The sequence below is a fragment of the Pteronotus mesoamericanus genome, unplaced genomic scaffold, assembly GCF_021234165.1.
Source record: "Pteronotus mesoamericanus isolate MK-2021 breed Mesoamerican mustached bat unplaced genomic scaffold, CSHL_Meso_final scaffold_533, whole genome shotgun sequence".
In the NCBI taxonomy this organism is placed as follows: domain Eukaryota; kingdom Metazoa; phylum Chordata; class Mammalia; order Chiroptera; family Mormoopidae; genus Pteronotus; species Pteronotus mesoamericanus.
The window spans coordinates 4,208,592-4,225,516 of NW_026555320.1; the positions used below are offsets into that span (position 1 = coordinate 4,208,592).

Sequence of the window (16,925 nt, forward strand, 5' to 3'; positions counted from 1 at the left end):
CCCGCCCCGCGCCAGAGCCGAGCCGGAGCCCCGCCGGCGCCCGGCCTCAGCCCCAGCCGGAGCCGGCACCAGCGGAGCCGGAACGGCGGACCCCGCGCCCCGGCGCCGCCGGAGCCCCGGCCGGTGAGTCCCGCGAGAACCGCGCTCAGGGGAAGTTTGGGGCGCCGGGAGTAGAACCCCAAGCACACTCGTCTGGACCCGCCCCCCCCTCCCGCCCTCCTGCGAGCTGGAAGTTTGGGGCCGGGTGGCCCTCGCCCTAGGGGTCCCAGGGATGTGGTCCCCGCCGGGAAGGATGGGCTGGGGAACTTGGGGATTTGCTGTGTGGGGACCCAGAAGTCCAGCTGTCCATTCCTGCTGAAAACTCCCTGGACCCTGGGACCCTACAGTCCTGGGCTCATGGGATCCCCAAATCCTCCTCCTCACCCACTGTGGACACCAAACGCTGGCCTCTGTGGACCTGCCATGGACAAACCGCTGTGAGGGTAGACATCCGAGGGTAAATGAGGGACCTTGGCATTCAGCCCCTCCCTTCCCAGTCCCAGACGCCCTGATCTTGGCCTTTTGCTGGTAGAACTAGATCAACCAATGGCTCCCAAAGGGGTCTTAAGGATGCGGGAGTCTGGTCCCTGGCATGGGGTGGGAGATGCTGAGGGCTGCCCCGGGCACCGTGGCAGCCGGTTCGGGAAGGGTGCGTAGGGCTTCACTCACACAGAGCACCAGGGTGGGAATTGTTGGGGGAAGGAGAGGAGACTAGGGTGGGGAGCCCTGTCCTAGTTGCCTTACCTCCTGTCTGGACCTAGATATGACCAGGCAGCCCTTAGGTGAAGGCAGGGCATGGGAGGAGAATCCGTGGGAAGAGGGGAGCTCCAGGGGGGCCTCCACAGCAGTGGGCTGGCCAGCGGGGCGAGTCCTCCTGCCTTTCCCACCAGGGATCTGGAGCCAGCGCTGCCCTCAGCTACAGGCTGCTCTTCTGTACCTGAGGGGTGGGCAGTGGCGCTGACCTTTGTTCCCTTCTCTCCTCCAGGCCAAGGCAGTTCCCTGGACTGGTCAGACACGCCCTGTACCCCTGGTAGAGTCAGGATGAGGCTTTCGTCAGGGAGGCCTGCAGCCTGAGCAGATAGCATGGCCTGCCCCTGGAGGTGAACGCCATGGCCACAGGAGGGAGCCGGGCCTTTGCTTGGCAGGTGTTCCCACCCATGCCCACCTGCCGGGTGTATGGCACAGTGGCCTACCAGGATGGACACCTGCTGGTGTTGGGGGGCTGTGGCCGGGCTGGGCTGCCCCTGGATACTGCCGAGACACTGGACATGGCCTCGCACACCTGGCTGGCACTGGCGCCCCTGCCCACTGCCCGGGCTGGCGCGGCTGCCGTGGTGCTGGGCAAGCAGGTGCTAGTGGTGGGAGGTGTGGATGAGGGCCAGAGCCCGGTAGCTGCCGTGGAGGCCTTCCTGGCTGACGAGGGCCGCTGGGAACGTCGGGCCACCCTCCCTCAGGCAGCCATGGGCATTGCGACTGTGGAGAGAGGTGAGTGGTGGTGCCCCAACACCCTTCGCTCTTTTCTCATTTGGTTTCTTACCCTCAGAGATTGGACAAGAGCTGTAAATTTTGCCTGGGTGCCTCGGACATGGCTTTGCCTCCTGCACCCTCCCCTCTCTAGCTCTCAGCTGGGCCACCAGAAGCCTTCTCTGCCTTGTCCAGCTGTGAGGTGGGAGGCAGAACCCAGGCTGTCCCCTCGCATGAAGTTCCCTGGCCCATCCATTCCTCTTCTCTAAGAGGCAAGGAGGTGTGGCCCAGTGACTCTCAAAGTTGTTATAAATAGTCTGAGGGATGGTTGGGGAACAGGACCTTGGCTTAGAGCCCAACAGGTGCTTAGATTGTCCCCCGCCAAACACACACGTAAGGAAGCCTGAAGTGGACAAAAGTCAACCTGGCTTGGGGACAGTTGCCATGCAAGCTCCCAGCTGGCTGGCCTATCTCCTTAAGGCCCCCCGACATGCCCCCAGCTGACCCTGAGGGCATAACAGGGCAAGCACCTACGCTAGTGAAAAGGCGGCTGAGGAGGTGCTGGCAGGGCTCCTGGGCAGGAGGCTTGTGTGGCCAACACCCCCATTTTGCAGGCCCAAGCCCCTCTCCCAGCCACCCAGCCGGTCCCCAGAGCCCCTCCCTAGTCTGAAGTCCATGCTGAATAGGTCCCTGTATGTCCTCCACCCCTGGCTTAACCCATCCTCCAACCTCCTTTCCCCAGGGGAGCCTCCATCTAGTGGCCTCCAGGTCTGACCAGGTCTGGCTCTGCTTGGATGCCAGGCTTGGTTGCCATAGCGTCTCCAGGGAGACGGAGACAGATTATAATTAGATCTGCTGCCTCCTGCTCTTCCCTTAGAGGGGTCCTGGTCAGAGGAAGAATCCTAGCTCTCCCAGCCCCCACTCCAGGCAGGCAGGAGGGTTTCTGCTGCTGGGGGTGGAGGGTGTACCACAAACAAGCTGGGTCCCCTGTTACCCCCAGACCTGGCAATGGCAGCTGTCAGGGTGGGGTGCCCTGGAGAGGCTGGGGTACTGTCTGAACTACTCTTTTCTATGCAGATGGCATGGTGTACGCTCTGGGGGGAATGGGCTCTGACACGGCCCCCCAGGCCCAGGTTCGGGTGTACGAGCCCCGCCGGGACTGCTGGCTTTCGTTACCTTCTATGCCCACTCCTTGCTACGGGGCCTCAACTTTCCTGCATGGGAACAAGATCTATGTCTTGGGTAAGGGCCTGGGGAACGTGGGAAAGGGATTTGAAGTCCAGAAGCAGCTACCCCTGTGAGACAACTAGAATCAGGCTTAGTTCGGGATGGCAGGACAAGAGGAGCTTTTTCGGGGGAGAGCCAGGTTTGCTTGGAGGCTCAGACCTTCCGTGGCCCTGTGGGAACTGGAAAAAAAACCCCAGTGCCTGCGACCCAGAGGGGTGGGTGATCCATGTCCTGGTGGCGCGCACACAGCTGGGCACGGGTGGCTAGCGTGGGCGGTGGTGAAGGTCAGCACCCTGGTGGAGGAGGAGCCTGCCGAGTGCCCCAGGCTTCCTCCCAGGTGCCCCAATTCCATTGGCAGGGGGCCGCCAGGGCAAGCTCCCAGTGACCGCTTTTGAGGCCTTTGATCTGGAGGCTCGTACCTGGACCCGGCACCCCAGCTTGCCCAGCCGCCGGGCCTTTGCTGGCTGTGCCATGGCCGAAGGCAGCTTCTTCAGCTTGGGTGGCCTGCAGCAGCCGGGGCCCCACAACTTCTACTCTCGCCCACACTTTGTCAACACTGTGGAGATGTTCGACCTGGAGCATGGTGAGCATGGCTGTCCGGGGCTGTCCTCCCGTTCTCTGTGGGACGGAGGGACACAGGTCTGATCTTCCCTCTCCTGCAGGGTCCTGGACCAAGCTGCCCCGTGGCCTGCGCATGAGGGATAAGAGGGCTGACTTTGTGGTTGGCTCCCTTGGAGGCCACATCGTGGCTATCGGGGGCCTTGGTGAGTCTGCAGGGCTAGGGGTGGGAGGGGAGCCCAAGGCAGGAAGGAGTGGCCTCCAGCATGAGCGCCATGTCCGGCCCTTCTCCAGGCGCCCTGGGGCTTGGGCTTTGTGAGCTTCCCTTCCTCACTCTGTGAAACTAGCAGGGCGTGATCTGCCTGGGCCAGATCCGGGGGTGTCCTCAGCACCCGACGCAGGGTTTTGTACCGGCAGGGCCCTAGGAGACAGAAATAGGGCAAATCATCACTGAATGAATGGACAAACAGAAATAGGAATGATACATGAATGAATGATGACTGGGGCTATGAGTAGCAAGGCACCGACGGCCCGCCCTGGGGTGACACCTGCTGGCCCCACTCTGGGCCCAGGGAGCAAAAGAGCTGGTGCCCCTGCAGCCTGTGCGCTTTACAACCTCTGTCTCCTTCCTGCAGGAAACCAGCCATGCCCTCTGGGCTCTGTGGAGGGCTTCAGCCTGGCACGGCGGCGCTGGGAGGCACTGTCTGCCATGCCCACAGCCCGTTGCTCCTGTTCTAGTCTGCAGGCTGGGCCCCGGCTGTTTGTCATCGGGGGCGTGGCACAGGGTCCCAGCCAAGCTGTGGAGGCTCTGTGTCTGCGTGATGGGGTCTGAGTGCCCGATGGGACTTTGTCCACTGAAGCGGCTCGGTACCACAGGCAGATGTCTGTGGCTCTTGTGCCCCCGAGGAAGCTCACTGTGGCTCTGGGGGAGAAGGGATGCACAGGCACGGGCACCTGAGTCACTGCCTCGGGGACTTGGGCGGGTGGGGGGCTTCACCTTTAGCGTAGGATACACAGACGCGTACACCTCCTTACCCTCGTTCATTCATGGACCACGCCTAGCTCCACCCTTGCTCTGGAACCTACTGGGCCCTCTGTCCAAAGGAGAAGTGGGGGGAGGGGAGAGCTGGCCTCATACCCTGCAGGGTCAGTGCCTACCGACCTAGAGTTGGCCAGGCCCGCCCCAATGACTGTTCCTGAAAAATCCTAGCTGCCAGCATGTTTTGAAGGCCCCTGTAAAGCCAGGAGAGTTTGGAGAGGGCAGGTGACACAGAGGGAATGGAAGAGTGGGTGGGGCTTCCTCCATAGGGCCAAAGAAGTGTTGGCTTTGGCCCTTTACACTGCTGCCTGTGTGACCTTGGGCCAGTCATTTCACCTCTCTGTGCCTCAGCATCCTCACCTGTAAATGGGGATCTCGAAAACCTTCCTGCCCTACCTACCTCACAGGGCTGTTGTGAGGACCCAGGAAGTTCAGACGTGGAAGTAAAAATGCTGCTAAAATCTGGGGTACGGCCCCTGGTGTGGACTCCTGTGTCACCCCTGCAGCCCCTGGCCCTCCTTCGGGGGCCTCAGTTCTCCAAAGGATAAAGGTCCAGAAGAGCCTTTTAGATCTGGCCTCTGCCCCCAAAGTGTCTGGGGTCTCAGATCCTCTTGAGCCTCAGTCTCTCTTTTGGTGACATAGGATGACCGCTGTCCCACATTGTCCTGGATGATAGAGGGCATTCACAGGACAACCAGAGAAGAGATCAGAAAATGACAGCAAAACACCACGGGGTCAGGATGTTCTCTAAGTGTGTGTTACACAGCACCTCCGCAAAGCCTCTGCCCTCCTCCATAGGGAAGGGTCTGATGGGGCCTGTGGCCCAGGCAGTCTCCCTCTGTCCCAGCTGTGGGGAAGGTGTCTCTTAGGCAGGACTGCGCAGCCCCGCACCAGAGCCCTGGAAGCAGTAGCCTCCCGGAGAGAGCAGAGCCGCTAGCCCTTGCCTCCTCTTGCAGACTTGGCGGCCCACTGGCAGGGGCCGCTGACTGCTCTCCGTGCGGTCGTGCTGAGTGCAAGGTGCTCGCAGCGGGGCTTGTTGCAAGAATGGGCTTGGGGTCCCAGAACCCATCTGCTTGGCCATGGTAACCCTTCTGGACCCTCAGCCTCCTGCAGGCCACACCCCTTCTCACTGGGTAGCAGGGCTCCCAGGGCCACACCTCCCCTGCCCAGCTCACAGGCACCATGGCCACAGGCACCGTAGGAGCCTGGCATAGGGCCTGGCAGTGCCTCACTGCGCTCAGCCTCCGGGCCCTCTGGGGCTGCAAGCACAGACAGGCCGCAGTGTCAGCCATTCTTGTTTAATGCTCTGGACCAGTTGAGGCACTCGGAGACCCCAGCATGAAGGTAATGCTGCAGCAGCTTGGGTTTTGGGATCTCTGGGAGTTTAGGCAGTGCGTTGGTGACAGCGGCCTGGGGTCTCACGCTGTTGCTGCCGTAATGGTCACCCGGGGATGGCTGGCAGAAGTTCTCCTGGTAGGTGGTGCTGGCATAGTGAGGCTGGATCTGCACAAAGTGGACGAGGCGCTGAGGGAGGCCACCGGGTCCTGGGCCTGACCGGAAGTTGGCCTGGTAGGAGGACTCAAGGGGCCGCTGCTGATGGAACTCCAGCTCACAGGGTGCCCAGCACAGGAAGGTGTGTTTCTGCCACAGACGCTCCAGGTTCTTCCGCCTTCCGATCCCCTGCAGCAGGCAGCAGGGGCCCTTCTCAACGATATGGGCCCTTGGCCCACATTCCCGGCTGCAAGCATTGCCTGAGTCCCCCCTACACCCAAGCCTGCCTGGTGATGCCCAGCTTGTGCCTCGCCTCCCTGGCCTGTACCCCAGCCTTTTTGGCCTCCCTCCATTCTAGGGTGGGCCCTAGAAAGTCAGGGGACCCTGGGATATTTGCACATTGTAGGCAAGCTGCAGAGGAAACCAAAGCAGAGGTACCTCTGGTTGGGGAATGGATTGTTTCCCAGAGGAGAGAGGTTGTCAGGAAAACAGACACTCCTCTGTCTATATCAGGAGACCTCCCTGCCTGCACTGTCTTATTCCCACCTCTTCCCCACCCACGCCCACCCCAACTTCAGCCTAGGCTGGGGGCCTACCCACGCTCCTTCCTCTTTCCAGCACTCACTTTGTCAAAGGAAGTGCGGTTGTCATGCTTGGAGAAGAAGTGTTGCTGTGCTGGCTCCTTGAAAGAGAGTGAGAAAGGAGGTCATGGGGGAAAACAGTGCTTATCTCAGGGTCCATCATGGAAGGAAGATGCTGGGAGCCACTGCTCCTCATTTGCTAAACTGCCAGCACCCTGACAGGGCAGATACAAACTAGAGCAACATCTCACTTCTGGGACATCTCATCTTGGCACTTACCTCCAAAGTACCAGACTCTGGGGCTGCTGATTGAGGAAGGGGCTGAGGCATCTTTCAAAATATCCTGCCATCACCCTGTCCATGTGGCTCAGCTGGTTGGAACATCATCCTACACGCCAAAAGTTTGTAGGTTTGATCCCCGGTCAGGGCACATACCTAGGTTGCAGGTTCAATCCCTGGTTAGGGCACGTATGGGAAGCAACCGATGTTTCTCCCTCTGTCTCCCCCTTCCTCTCTATCAATGAACATATATCCTCGGGTGATGATTTAAAAAAAAGTTAAAAAAAAAAAGATATCCTGCCATCAGAAGAGTAGTGGTTCAAGGTTTACGTGGGCTCTTATCTTTACATCCCCCAGCCAGGACTAGGTTTCAATTCCCTCCTTCCCTCTGTCCACACCTACTCCCTCAGCAGCAGCCCAAGCTCTTGACCCTAAGTACCACCTGGAACTGAAAGCTTCCCCTCTAGCTCAAGCTCTCTCCTGAACTCCAGGCTCAGTAGCCAACTGCAAATGTCTTAATGGGCATCTCAAGCACATGACTGAGCTCTGGATCGTTCTCCAAACCCACTCCACCTACAGCCTCGCCCAGCTCATGTCATGACAGCTAGATCCAACCAAACACCTTGGGGACCCCCTGATTTTTTTTTCTTTCATGTCTCACATCCAATGTGCCAGGAAATCCTGTTAGTACTTCCTTCAATACAAACCCAGCACTGGGCCGCTCCTCAGCATGGCCACAGCCTTTGCTGGTCCAAGCTACCTACCTTCCTCTCTTGCCTGAATTATTGCAAGAGCTTCCCACCCGGTGTCCCTGCTTCTAAGTTTGCTCCTCCAAGTCTACTGTCCTCTTATCAGGCAGGATAATTATTTTAATACGTGAATCAGTTCACATCCCTTGTTTGCCAAAGATCCACAGCAGTTCCTTATGTTTGTGAAAGCCAAAGTCATCATCGCGGTCCATGAGACCCACACCGTATTGATCCCTTCGTCACCTCCAGCCATACCGGCATCCTCGCTGCTCCTCGAGCACACCAGCCACTCTCACCTCCGGCCTTTGCACCCGTTCTCTCTGCCGGAGATTTTTCTCCCGCCTGGCTGTGTGACTCCTTCTCACTTCCCTCTTGGGAGGCCTTCCTTGAACACTGCCCCAGCAGCCTCATCACCCCAACTCTGCACTTACACCTTCTAACATACTCTATGACTATATATTATGATGTCGCTTGCTGTCTGACATTATCGTCTGCCGTGCTCACATCTGTCTCTCCATCTCTGTGAACAGCGCCTGGCCAAATCAAGTGCCTGATCTGGTCCGTTCTGTCTTGGCTGGGTTGGGGAATGAGCAATGGCTGACAGAGGTTCCTAAGTAAAAGGCAGGGGCTAGCTAGCTTCATCCCAGATCTCTGAACCAGAATCTTCAGGGTGGAGCCTGTGCTATGTGTCTTTAACAAGCTCCCCTATTGGGACCTCCTGCTTTAGCCAGTGAAGGTCTTCAAATGGAATGAAAGATCAGTGAAGGAACTTTACCTTTCATTCCTCATAAAACAAGCTGGCACCACAGAGATTAAAAACCCAGGGGGTCCTGGCTGGGTGGTTCAGTTGGTTGGAGCTCTGTCCCATATACCAGAAAGGTTGTGGGTCTGATCCTGAATCAGGACGCATATCTAGGTTGTGGGCTCGGTCTCCATTCGGGGTACATATGGGAAGCTGCTGGTAGATGTTCCTCTCTCACATCGACGTTTCTCTTTCTCTCTCTCAAATCAATAAATATATTCTCAGGTGAGAATTAAAAACAAAAACAAAACTTGGGGCCCTTTTAGGAAAAAAGGAGAAAATATTCAGAATCTAAAGCTAGACAGAGTTCTTAGACTTGATCCATAAAAAAACAAAAGTCCCATTAAAAAATTTGATAAATTGGGCTTTATCAGTATGTACAGCAGGCAACTGATCGATGTTTCTCTCTCACATTGATGTCTCTCTCTCTCCCCCACCCCCTTCCTCTCTCTCTCAAATCAATAATAGGTCCTCGGGTGAGAAAAATATATGTATGTTAAAAAAAACCTGGGGGTCTGGGGCAAGTTCCAGTTGACCCCCAAATTCTCCCCCACCTCTATGCTCAGCTATAGAATTGTACTCAGCACGAGGACATGGATACCTTCGTGGTGGCCTCCAGCTCTGACTCTGGAAACTTGCTGTCCTGCAGCAGCAGCAAGCTCCATTGATTCCCACTGACTGGGGTTGTCCTCCCAGCTCTGGGGGCCTGGTAAGAAGGGCAATCATTTCTCCTCCACCCAGGCAGTTCTGAGTGTCCTGAAATTCTCAGGAGAATTTCACCTACATCTTTGTTTCTAAACCATCCAGGGCTCCTCTTCCCGTAAGGTGGTAGAATCCATGGTCTCTGACCAGGTGGGGCTCAGGTGGGGGTTCCAGCTGAAGAGGCCTTGGAGGAACAGTAGGTTTTCTGGGAGGGAGCTGTGTGTGCACATGGGGGGCTAAAGGCCCCCGTGGAGGCTGGCAGCCTGCAGTCACCGGGTGCTGAGGGAAGAACCTCTGGCTGACTGAGGCATGGCTGTGGCAGGGGCAAGGACACAGCAATCATGGCACCACCAGTGAAGGACCTGCCCACAACCATGGTCCTCTTGTGTGACCATAAGGACAAGCAGGACTAGGATTACACTTCCCAAGAGTCAAGCAGGTGAAGGCTAGAAATAAATAAATCTGGTTTAGAGGAAAAAAATTTTTTTTTTTGTATCTGAATGACATTGATAAAACCTCTACATGCCAAACTGAAAAGAAAGTAAAGCAGATGCCACAACCCGGAAAGGTTTTTAACAACTATAGCTGCAGTCAGCCGGTGGAGACCTGGTATCTCTCAGCTAATAAGAAAATAAAATGCGCACCTCCCCTGAGCAACCCTGCTAATTAAAATGGCGTCAGACCTAGGAGGAGCTGTGAGACTTGGCACTCACACAACGGGAGCCCAGCACACACAGATAGTGCTCTTTGGGACTGCTGATAGTGCTTGTAAATGCTTTATATAGCAAGTGCTCACTTCAACCAAAACATGTCCCCTCCTCTGTCCCTGGGGCACAGACGGAGAGGATGTTCTGGTTTGGAGATGAGAGCTGCCACTGAGGGCTACTACCACCACCCAGCAGGAAGTCCCCGGGTTGCCTCTGTCCCTGCAGAACTTAGGCCATCGCTCTCACGGGGGCAGTGGCCCTGGCTCAGGGGGCAGTGTTTCTTTTCCTGGCTCTCTCCCAGGCCAGCCCCCACCTGGCAGTGTCTCTCCACCCAAGATCACCGCCCCTGACAGGGTGGCCCTCCTCACACCACTGTCTCCTGGGTTCTAGAAGCCACGCCTTCCCCCTGTCCTGTTGTCAGCAGCCTGTGAGGCTACCTTCTCCTGCGGCGCCCACACCTCCTCTTTGCATGTCCACCCTTTGGAGTTCTCCTGTTTTGAGTGGGCTTTTTCCTGTTGGGGCCCTGACTGATGCACAGAGTCCCCTCCTTGTCTCCAGGCCTGGAAGCAGTGAAGGGCCTGGGACCTGCATCCGTCCCCTGTTCTTGGGAAGCCTTTCCCTGCACGTTAGGCCTTTTCTGCCATCACCCTTCCCAGTGCCCTGGGCTAGGCATGCGTGTGGGCACCAGCCAGTTTCCGTACTGCTTCCTTGACCAGATGAGCCTCCTCCCCGCTCACTCCGGAGCACTCCCTGGACTATGAGGCTCACTTGGGGCTAGCTGATGGGCTTTCACAGCACCGAGTAATCTGAGCATAAGGGCAGTTTTCGGCAAAACTCAAGGCTTACTTCCTGGGTTCTAGAGGCTGTCTCCCCATGGCTGCTCACCCCACCTGGGCCCTGACCCTTCCTCCTTCTAGAAGGAGCATTGAGCAAGACTGGTATTGGTTCCTCTTCGCCCTGCCTGTAGGAGAAAGACCTGACAATTCAGGGAAGAAGGGCCAGGCCTCATGCATGTCCTGGGGCTAGGCTGGCTCCAGGCATCAGTCCAGCTGTGTGTGGAAGGGCTGAGGATGATGCTCTCGGGGCTTGAGAGAAGCAGAAAACGGCCTAGCCACCCAGCTGCTCCTGGGGCTGCCTTGTACCTGGCTTCGCTGCAGGAACACTGCTGGAGGCTGGGGCTTGGCTGCAAGGCGGTACTCTCGAGCACTTTCACTCTTGAACTGCCCTCTGTAGTGCCCATAGAAGCCACTGTTGTGCTATAACAAGACAGGCATGAGCGTTGAATCCTACCCAAACCCCAATCCCAAGTCTTAGACCTCGACGACTAGATCTCAGAGGCTAGAAGCGTCTCCTGGGAGTTTCTGTAGGAATAGAAAGAATCTGAGGTGGAGGGGAGTCCCCTGGAGAGGGCCCTGCAGAGACTTGTCCTCCCATTCATCATTAGAACAGTTGGCCAGCTGTGCTGGCCCACCTGGGAGGGCTATGTGTGTGTGGGGATGGAGTTCCTTCCTTCCTTCCTTCCTTCCTTCCTTCCTTCCTTCCTTCCTTCCTTCCTTCCTTCCTTCCTTCCTTCCTTCCTTTTTTCCCCTCCTCTCTCTTAAGAGCCTAATATGGACTGGGAAGACAGCAGCGAAAAGACAGGAAGGTCCTGGCCCCTGTGAACCTTCCTTCTGTGGGGGAGTCAAGCACAGTGAATAGGGTCAGGAAAGAAGTAGCCCAATGACTACATCAAGAGTGAGGGGGAACAAGGACAGCTCCTCCTGACAATGGGGGAAGGAACCTGAACATGAAAAGGAGTCAGCTATGTGAGGAGGAGTAAAAGAGACTTCTATGTGCTGGGAACTCTAAGTGCAAAGTTTCAGAAGGCAGAGAGAGAGAAAGAGAAAGAGCCCTTGGAAGAACAAAAGAAGAGGTCTTATGACTAAAGGATTGTAAACAAGCTGGAGAGAAGTGAGGTGAGGTTAGGGAGGAACAGGGCCTACACTGGGTTAGGACTATGGATTATCTTCTGAGCAAGGGAGGGGACCAGATGGCTTCTGAGTAGGGTGACTCATAGCACTGAGCGGAGTTTTGAGAGCAGGGCCACTGTCTAGTGGCATGGTCCTTCCCTGGGAGATCTGAGAGAAAGTTCCCTTCACTGTCCTCCCCCAAATGTTAATAGGTCAAAGGTCCCTGGAGAACAAGGATTGAAGAGATCCATCTTCCGCATCCATTGCAAAGTCATGGATGAACACCTGTTTGACACAGACTCTGCTATCCCGGGGAAAGAAGGGCACCCTCTGAAACTGGAGCCCCAAAGGGATGAACTTCCTGAAGGAAGGACTTCAACAATGGATACCTTCTGGAGAGAACTTCAGAGCTAGGGACTGGCAGCTGACAGAAACGACCATCGGGGGTCTAAGAAGGAGCTATCCTGTGCTGATGTCATTAGGCAGACACCATGAGGAACTCCTGTGGCCCATCCTCTTTGTCTTGAGTGCTCCCTGGAGAGGGAAGTATGTCTGGTCCTCCATGATCACAGCCCTGAGCAGAAAGATCCTGTCCCCAGCCGGTCTCTGATCACAGCAGGATCTTTACACATGACCGAGAAACCCGTCATTTTTTCATCCCACTGAGGTCCTGAGTCATCCAACTTTACTGACCATCCTTCTACTGTCTGCCAAACACCTTGCTTTCTGTTCAGTTTAGTTCAATAGTATTTAAGTTAGCTGGTTAGCATGAGAACAGGACCTCTGGAAGGGGGCATGGTGTTGGGAAGACTAAGCAGTTTCCAGGAGTGATCCCAGGATGGCAGAGGGGTAGTCAGTAGTTCAGAGTTCTCCACTAGCCTGGATGCTGGATGAAATCCTTCTCACTTTACTTTTAAGATGCATTCAAATTTCAGGTACTACCCCAGGGCCAGGGACCAGGATTAACTATAAAATACGCTCTTACCCAGGAGCCTACTAAAGCACTCTGCATCTTTCTGGGGGAAAGGACCAGAGAAGATAAAACTTTCCTCTTGTCCTTCTGAAGCTGTGTGAGAAGCTCAGCAGGTCAACTTCTTGTTGCTTAGTGACAAAGGGAAGTTGTGACTGCACAATGCTGCTGAGGGTTGAGGCAGTGCCTAGCCTGTTAACCCCTTTGGGCTTCCTGCTCCGTTTTCACTTCCCTCCAGAGAGAACTCCGCCCCTCCGCATTAACAGCCTGAGAGAGTCCTTATATATAGAAACACAGAAGGCTCCATTGAGTCGTCTGATGAATTCCCAGTCAATGAAATACTGAAGAACATTTAGAGGCAAGTCCTGCATTTTTAAAACTGCCCAACCAAAATGCCAGGGATATAAATTTAGAAAGCACTCCTTGGAGCCAGAAGAAATGTTAAAGGAGTTGGTGCCTCTTAGGATAAAATTGGTGCTTCAGAATAAGGCTCTGTCTGTCCACTTCTCAGGATTCTGTGGTGACTGGGAGCACTAATCAGGCAGGCGAATGTGACAGGGGCCTGCGGGAAGGAGAGCCTCACAAAGGAACAAAAGAAGGAACATGAAAATATGTACACTGTGGTTCCATTCCAAGCTATCCTTGGGCAAATAATTCTATTTCTCTCTTTGGTTAAACAAGCACTGGGATGTGAACTGTTCATCCCTTTTCCTAACCAAAAGCAGCTGTCAGTCAGCCACTAAAAATGCACCGATGAAAAATTCAACCACGGGAAATGCTCAGAACCTGCTGGTGTCACTGGCACAAGCCCTGCTAGCCAGAAAGTCCACCCTGGTACAGTATCATTACCCTGGAGGTCCCTTCACAGTCACAGGTACAAGAACGTTCGCTGTAGCATCGCTATAGGGGGGAAACTCTGGGCAGCCTGAATGTTTACCAGCAGGACTGTGGGGAAACTGGCCAACAAGCGACACAGTGAAGAACTGGCTACGGACACTTGAATCCACAGACAAAAATCTTAAAATTGGTGAGTCGAAAGGTCAGGCTGTAGAAAGATGCACAAAGTATACCATTTCTAAAATGATACAGACATGCGGAGCAATGCTCCATGTTGTTTATGAATACAATGTATGAACTGAAATGGTTCCTGTCAGAGTCACGGATCATTTTCTCTCTGCCTTTCCTTTGTCCCATCGGCAGCGTCGGATCCAGCAGGCGCCCTCCTCCTCTTCGATGGTAGAGGCAGCTGCCGGGGCACCTCGCCCTCCCCGGTCCCCGACCACACCTCCTCTGGCTCCTTCACTGCTTTTTCCTCATCTAGGCCTCTAGCCGTTGAGTGTCCTGGGCCTCAGTACAATGCTCCCATCCACACGCCTTCATTGGTTACCCATCCTGTTTCATGGCTTTGAAGGCAACCACCAGACCTCAGCCATGCCCTGGCCCCGGACACCCAGTCCACCCTGCATTCAGCAGGGTATGTGTCTGACGTCTCCCGAGCGGATCTGCAATGGCCGGGGATGGTGACAGGGTGTGAAGGCACCTCTCAGGAGGTATATGTGGGCTGGAGGTGTGTGAGCGCGCGAAGCTGGCCAGCAGACCCGGCAATATTCTCACAGTTAAAACCGTTAGAACCGTTAAAACCGTTAGTCACATGCTGCAGCAGGGGCGAGCCTAGGGGGAGGGTGTAATCTCCATTGGTTAGAGCAGGCCCTGGGGGGCGGGGCTGCGCATGCTTAGTCGACTTCCGGGAGCCAAGTGCTTTTGAAGCCAGATCAGGGCTACCTCAGGTCAGACCCCTTGAGGCTCTCAGAGGTGGAGGCAGGAGGGGTTGGGGCAGGGCGCTGGGAGGAGTGGGCGGGGCGGTGTCGAAGCCTAGTGGTCCTGGCAAATAGGTTCGGGGTTGCGAGAGGACCTCGAGTTGTTTCTGGGGCACAGCAGTCTTCACTTGAGCCACGCCTTGCAGTCCCTAGCCACCCTTCCTTTCCCTTTGACTGACAACGGCTTAGGTTCTCCAAGGAGACCTAAGAGGCGTACTCACCCTCCGAGAGCTGTTTCCGTCAGGTTCCAAGGGCCATGCCTCCCATGCGAGTCCCAAATCCCCAGTCTGGCTCCGGAGATGTGAGGACGAGAGCCAGCCGGCAAGTCAGGGCAAACAGGAAGGCAGGGAATCCGACTGGGTTTTGTCGTTGATTACCTTTCCAGAAAACCTCTTGGAGGCGTCTGCGAAGGCCAGCAGAATGATTTAGCCTAGGGGCCCAGAGCGTGTCCTCCCGCAGGCGGGAGAGGACAGAGGAGGCTGCATGAGGTTGGGTGAGCCTTAGATGTGCCACAAAATCTGAGGGGGAAACGTGCTGCGACTCAGTAAAGGAGCGGAGGGTTGGAAGGTTGGAGGGTTCTATGCTTCCTTTAATGGTATTTGGGGGATGAGAAGGAGCCCTGCCCTGGAAAGCTTTTAATGTGTGCATTCGGTTTTCATTTACCTTAGTATGACTAGTGTCCTACCTAAGATGACTGCCTCTTCATTGCTAGTGTAGTAAGGGAGAGCTGTAACAGATGGGATTTCTGCCCTCTGAGAATTTAAAAGCCTATACAGGTAGCATGAGGACAGGTAAAATGCCGGGGACAGATAAACATGGGGCTGAGCACATCAAGCACTATGGGGCCCTTAGGCACAGTCACGGGTGTAAGCATGGCACTGGGGGAGCAGTATTCTAAACCCCAAGGCACATACTATAGGTAAATCCCTCTTTTCCCATCACCATGAACAGAAGTGGTAGACAACAGGGTTCGTCATCTAGATAAAGTAATAATGGCTTTAAATAATGGTCTTGTGGTGATGTGTATGCAATTGTCTACATCCTAAATCTAGCCTCTAAAAGGAAGAATTTCTGCTAGTGTGAATGGAAAAAAAAAACACTCGGGCTATCAAACAAATAAGTAAACATGAGTCAGTAATCCTACATTAAATTCAATTCACCATTGTTAAAATATGTACTAAGTCCTTGCTGATATAGGGACCTGAAATGTAATAACTGAAAACAAATCATGTGTATTTTTAAATCTGTGGATACGTGGAAACTTTTGCTCCATTGTCTAAATTGAGTTCCCAAGTATTTTTTTTCTCATTTAATGGTAAATATTTTCTGAGCACCTATTATGTGCCAGGCACAATTTCTAGATTCTGGGAATATGGCAGTGAACACAACAGACAAAAAATCCTATTCTCAAAGAGTTTAAAATTACAGTGTAGTAGGCCTGGGTATGCTTGCTGAGACAGACAAAACAAGATAAATTAATAAAATATATAATGTATTAGAATAATGATGTACTGTGGAGAAAAAGCAAGGGAGAGATGTAGTAATTGTTGAGGCATGATGATTTTTAACAAATAATTGAAAGAATATCTGAAGGAGGGGGAGGTGGTTTATTATGCTGACACAGTATGTGAGGGGAGAGAAGGGTTGTCATATTTAGCAAATAAAAATATAGAACAACCAGTTAAATTTGAATTTCAGGTAAACATATTTCTGTACATGTGTCCTGTGCAATATGTGGGAATTTCAACCTAATTAGCATCTATATTTTATCTGGCAACCCTTCAGTGGAAGGGGTGAGAAGTGGTCAGATTCTGGATATGTTTTAAAGGAATCGCCATAGTATTTACTGACAGATTGGATATGAGAAAAGGAAGTCAAGAAGGACTCTTGGGTTTTGGCATGAGCAACTGGAAATAATGGAGTTACGGAGTTGACATTAACTGGAACAGGAAGGCTGTAGGTGGAGAATGTTTGGAGGAAAGATGATGATCTTGGTTTTGATCATGTTAAGTTTGAGGTGCGTATTAGTCATTCAAGCAGCAATGTCAGGTCAGCAATAGAATATAGGAGTGTGAAGTTGAGGAGAGGGGTCTAGGCTGTAGGTAACAACTTTGGGAGCTATCAGATAACACAAGATACTTACCTATTAAGTTTTTATTGTGGAAAATTTCAAACATAAAAGCAGAGATCATGGATAAATGAATTCTAATGTTCATGTCACCTAGCTTCAACAATTATCAACCTAGGGCCAATATGTACCCCTTCTCAGCTCCCCTAGCTCATCTCTCTTGTTTTAAAGCAAAGCACGGATTATTTTATCCACTTAAAACTTATGTATGTATAAAAGATAAGACTCTATTTTTATTATAACTACAATATCACTAATACACTTAGCATTTTTAAAAAATATCATTATGTAGTAAGTCAATGTTTAAATTTCCCTGATTGCTTTCTTAATATTCAGGACCCTAACACATTATATTTAGTTAAAGTGCCTCATAAACCTCTTTTTTTCCATTTTTTTATTTAATTTATTGGGATGACAAGGGTT

At 53.6% G+C, this 16,925-nt stretch overlaps 2 protein-coding genes across 2 annotated transcripts; one reads left to right on the top strand and one right to left on the bottom strand.

Moving 5' to 3' along the window:
- Window positions 1-54: 54 nt before the first annotated feature.
- On the top strand, window positions 55-4,206 carry KLHDC8B (kelch domain containing 8B). Its single transcript, XM_054594485.1, has 6 exons — window positions 55-123; window positions 1,025-1,524; window positions 2,581-2,745; window positions 3,089-3,313; window positions 3,393-3,494; window positions 3,924-4,206. Exons 2-6 carry the CDS (start codon window positions 1,149-1,151, stop codon window positions 4,118-4,120), a joined length of 1,065 nt encoding a protein of 354 aa, XP_054450460.1. The 5' UTR covers window positions 55-123; window positions 1,025-1,148; the 3' UTR covers window positions 4,121-4,206.
- Window positions 4,207-5,611: 1,405 nt separating this feature from the next.
- CUNH3orf84 (chromosome unknown C3orf84 homolog) lies at window positions 5,612-12,599 on the bottom strand. Its single transcript, XM_054594605.1, has 4 exons — window positions 12,573-12,599; window positions 10,781-10,894; window positions 6,444-6,500; window positions 5,612-6,028 (listed from the first exon to the last, which is right to left on the bottom strand). The coding sequence occupies exons 1-4, from the start codon at window positions 12,597-12,599 to the stop codon at window positions 5,612-5,614; spliced, it is 615 nt and encodes a 204-aa protein (XP_054450580.1).
- Window positions 12,600-16,925: the final 4,326 nt, after the last annotated feature.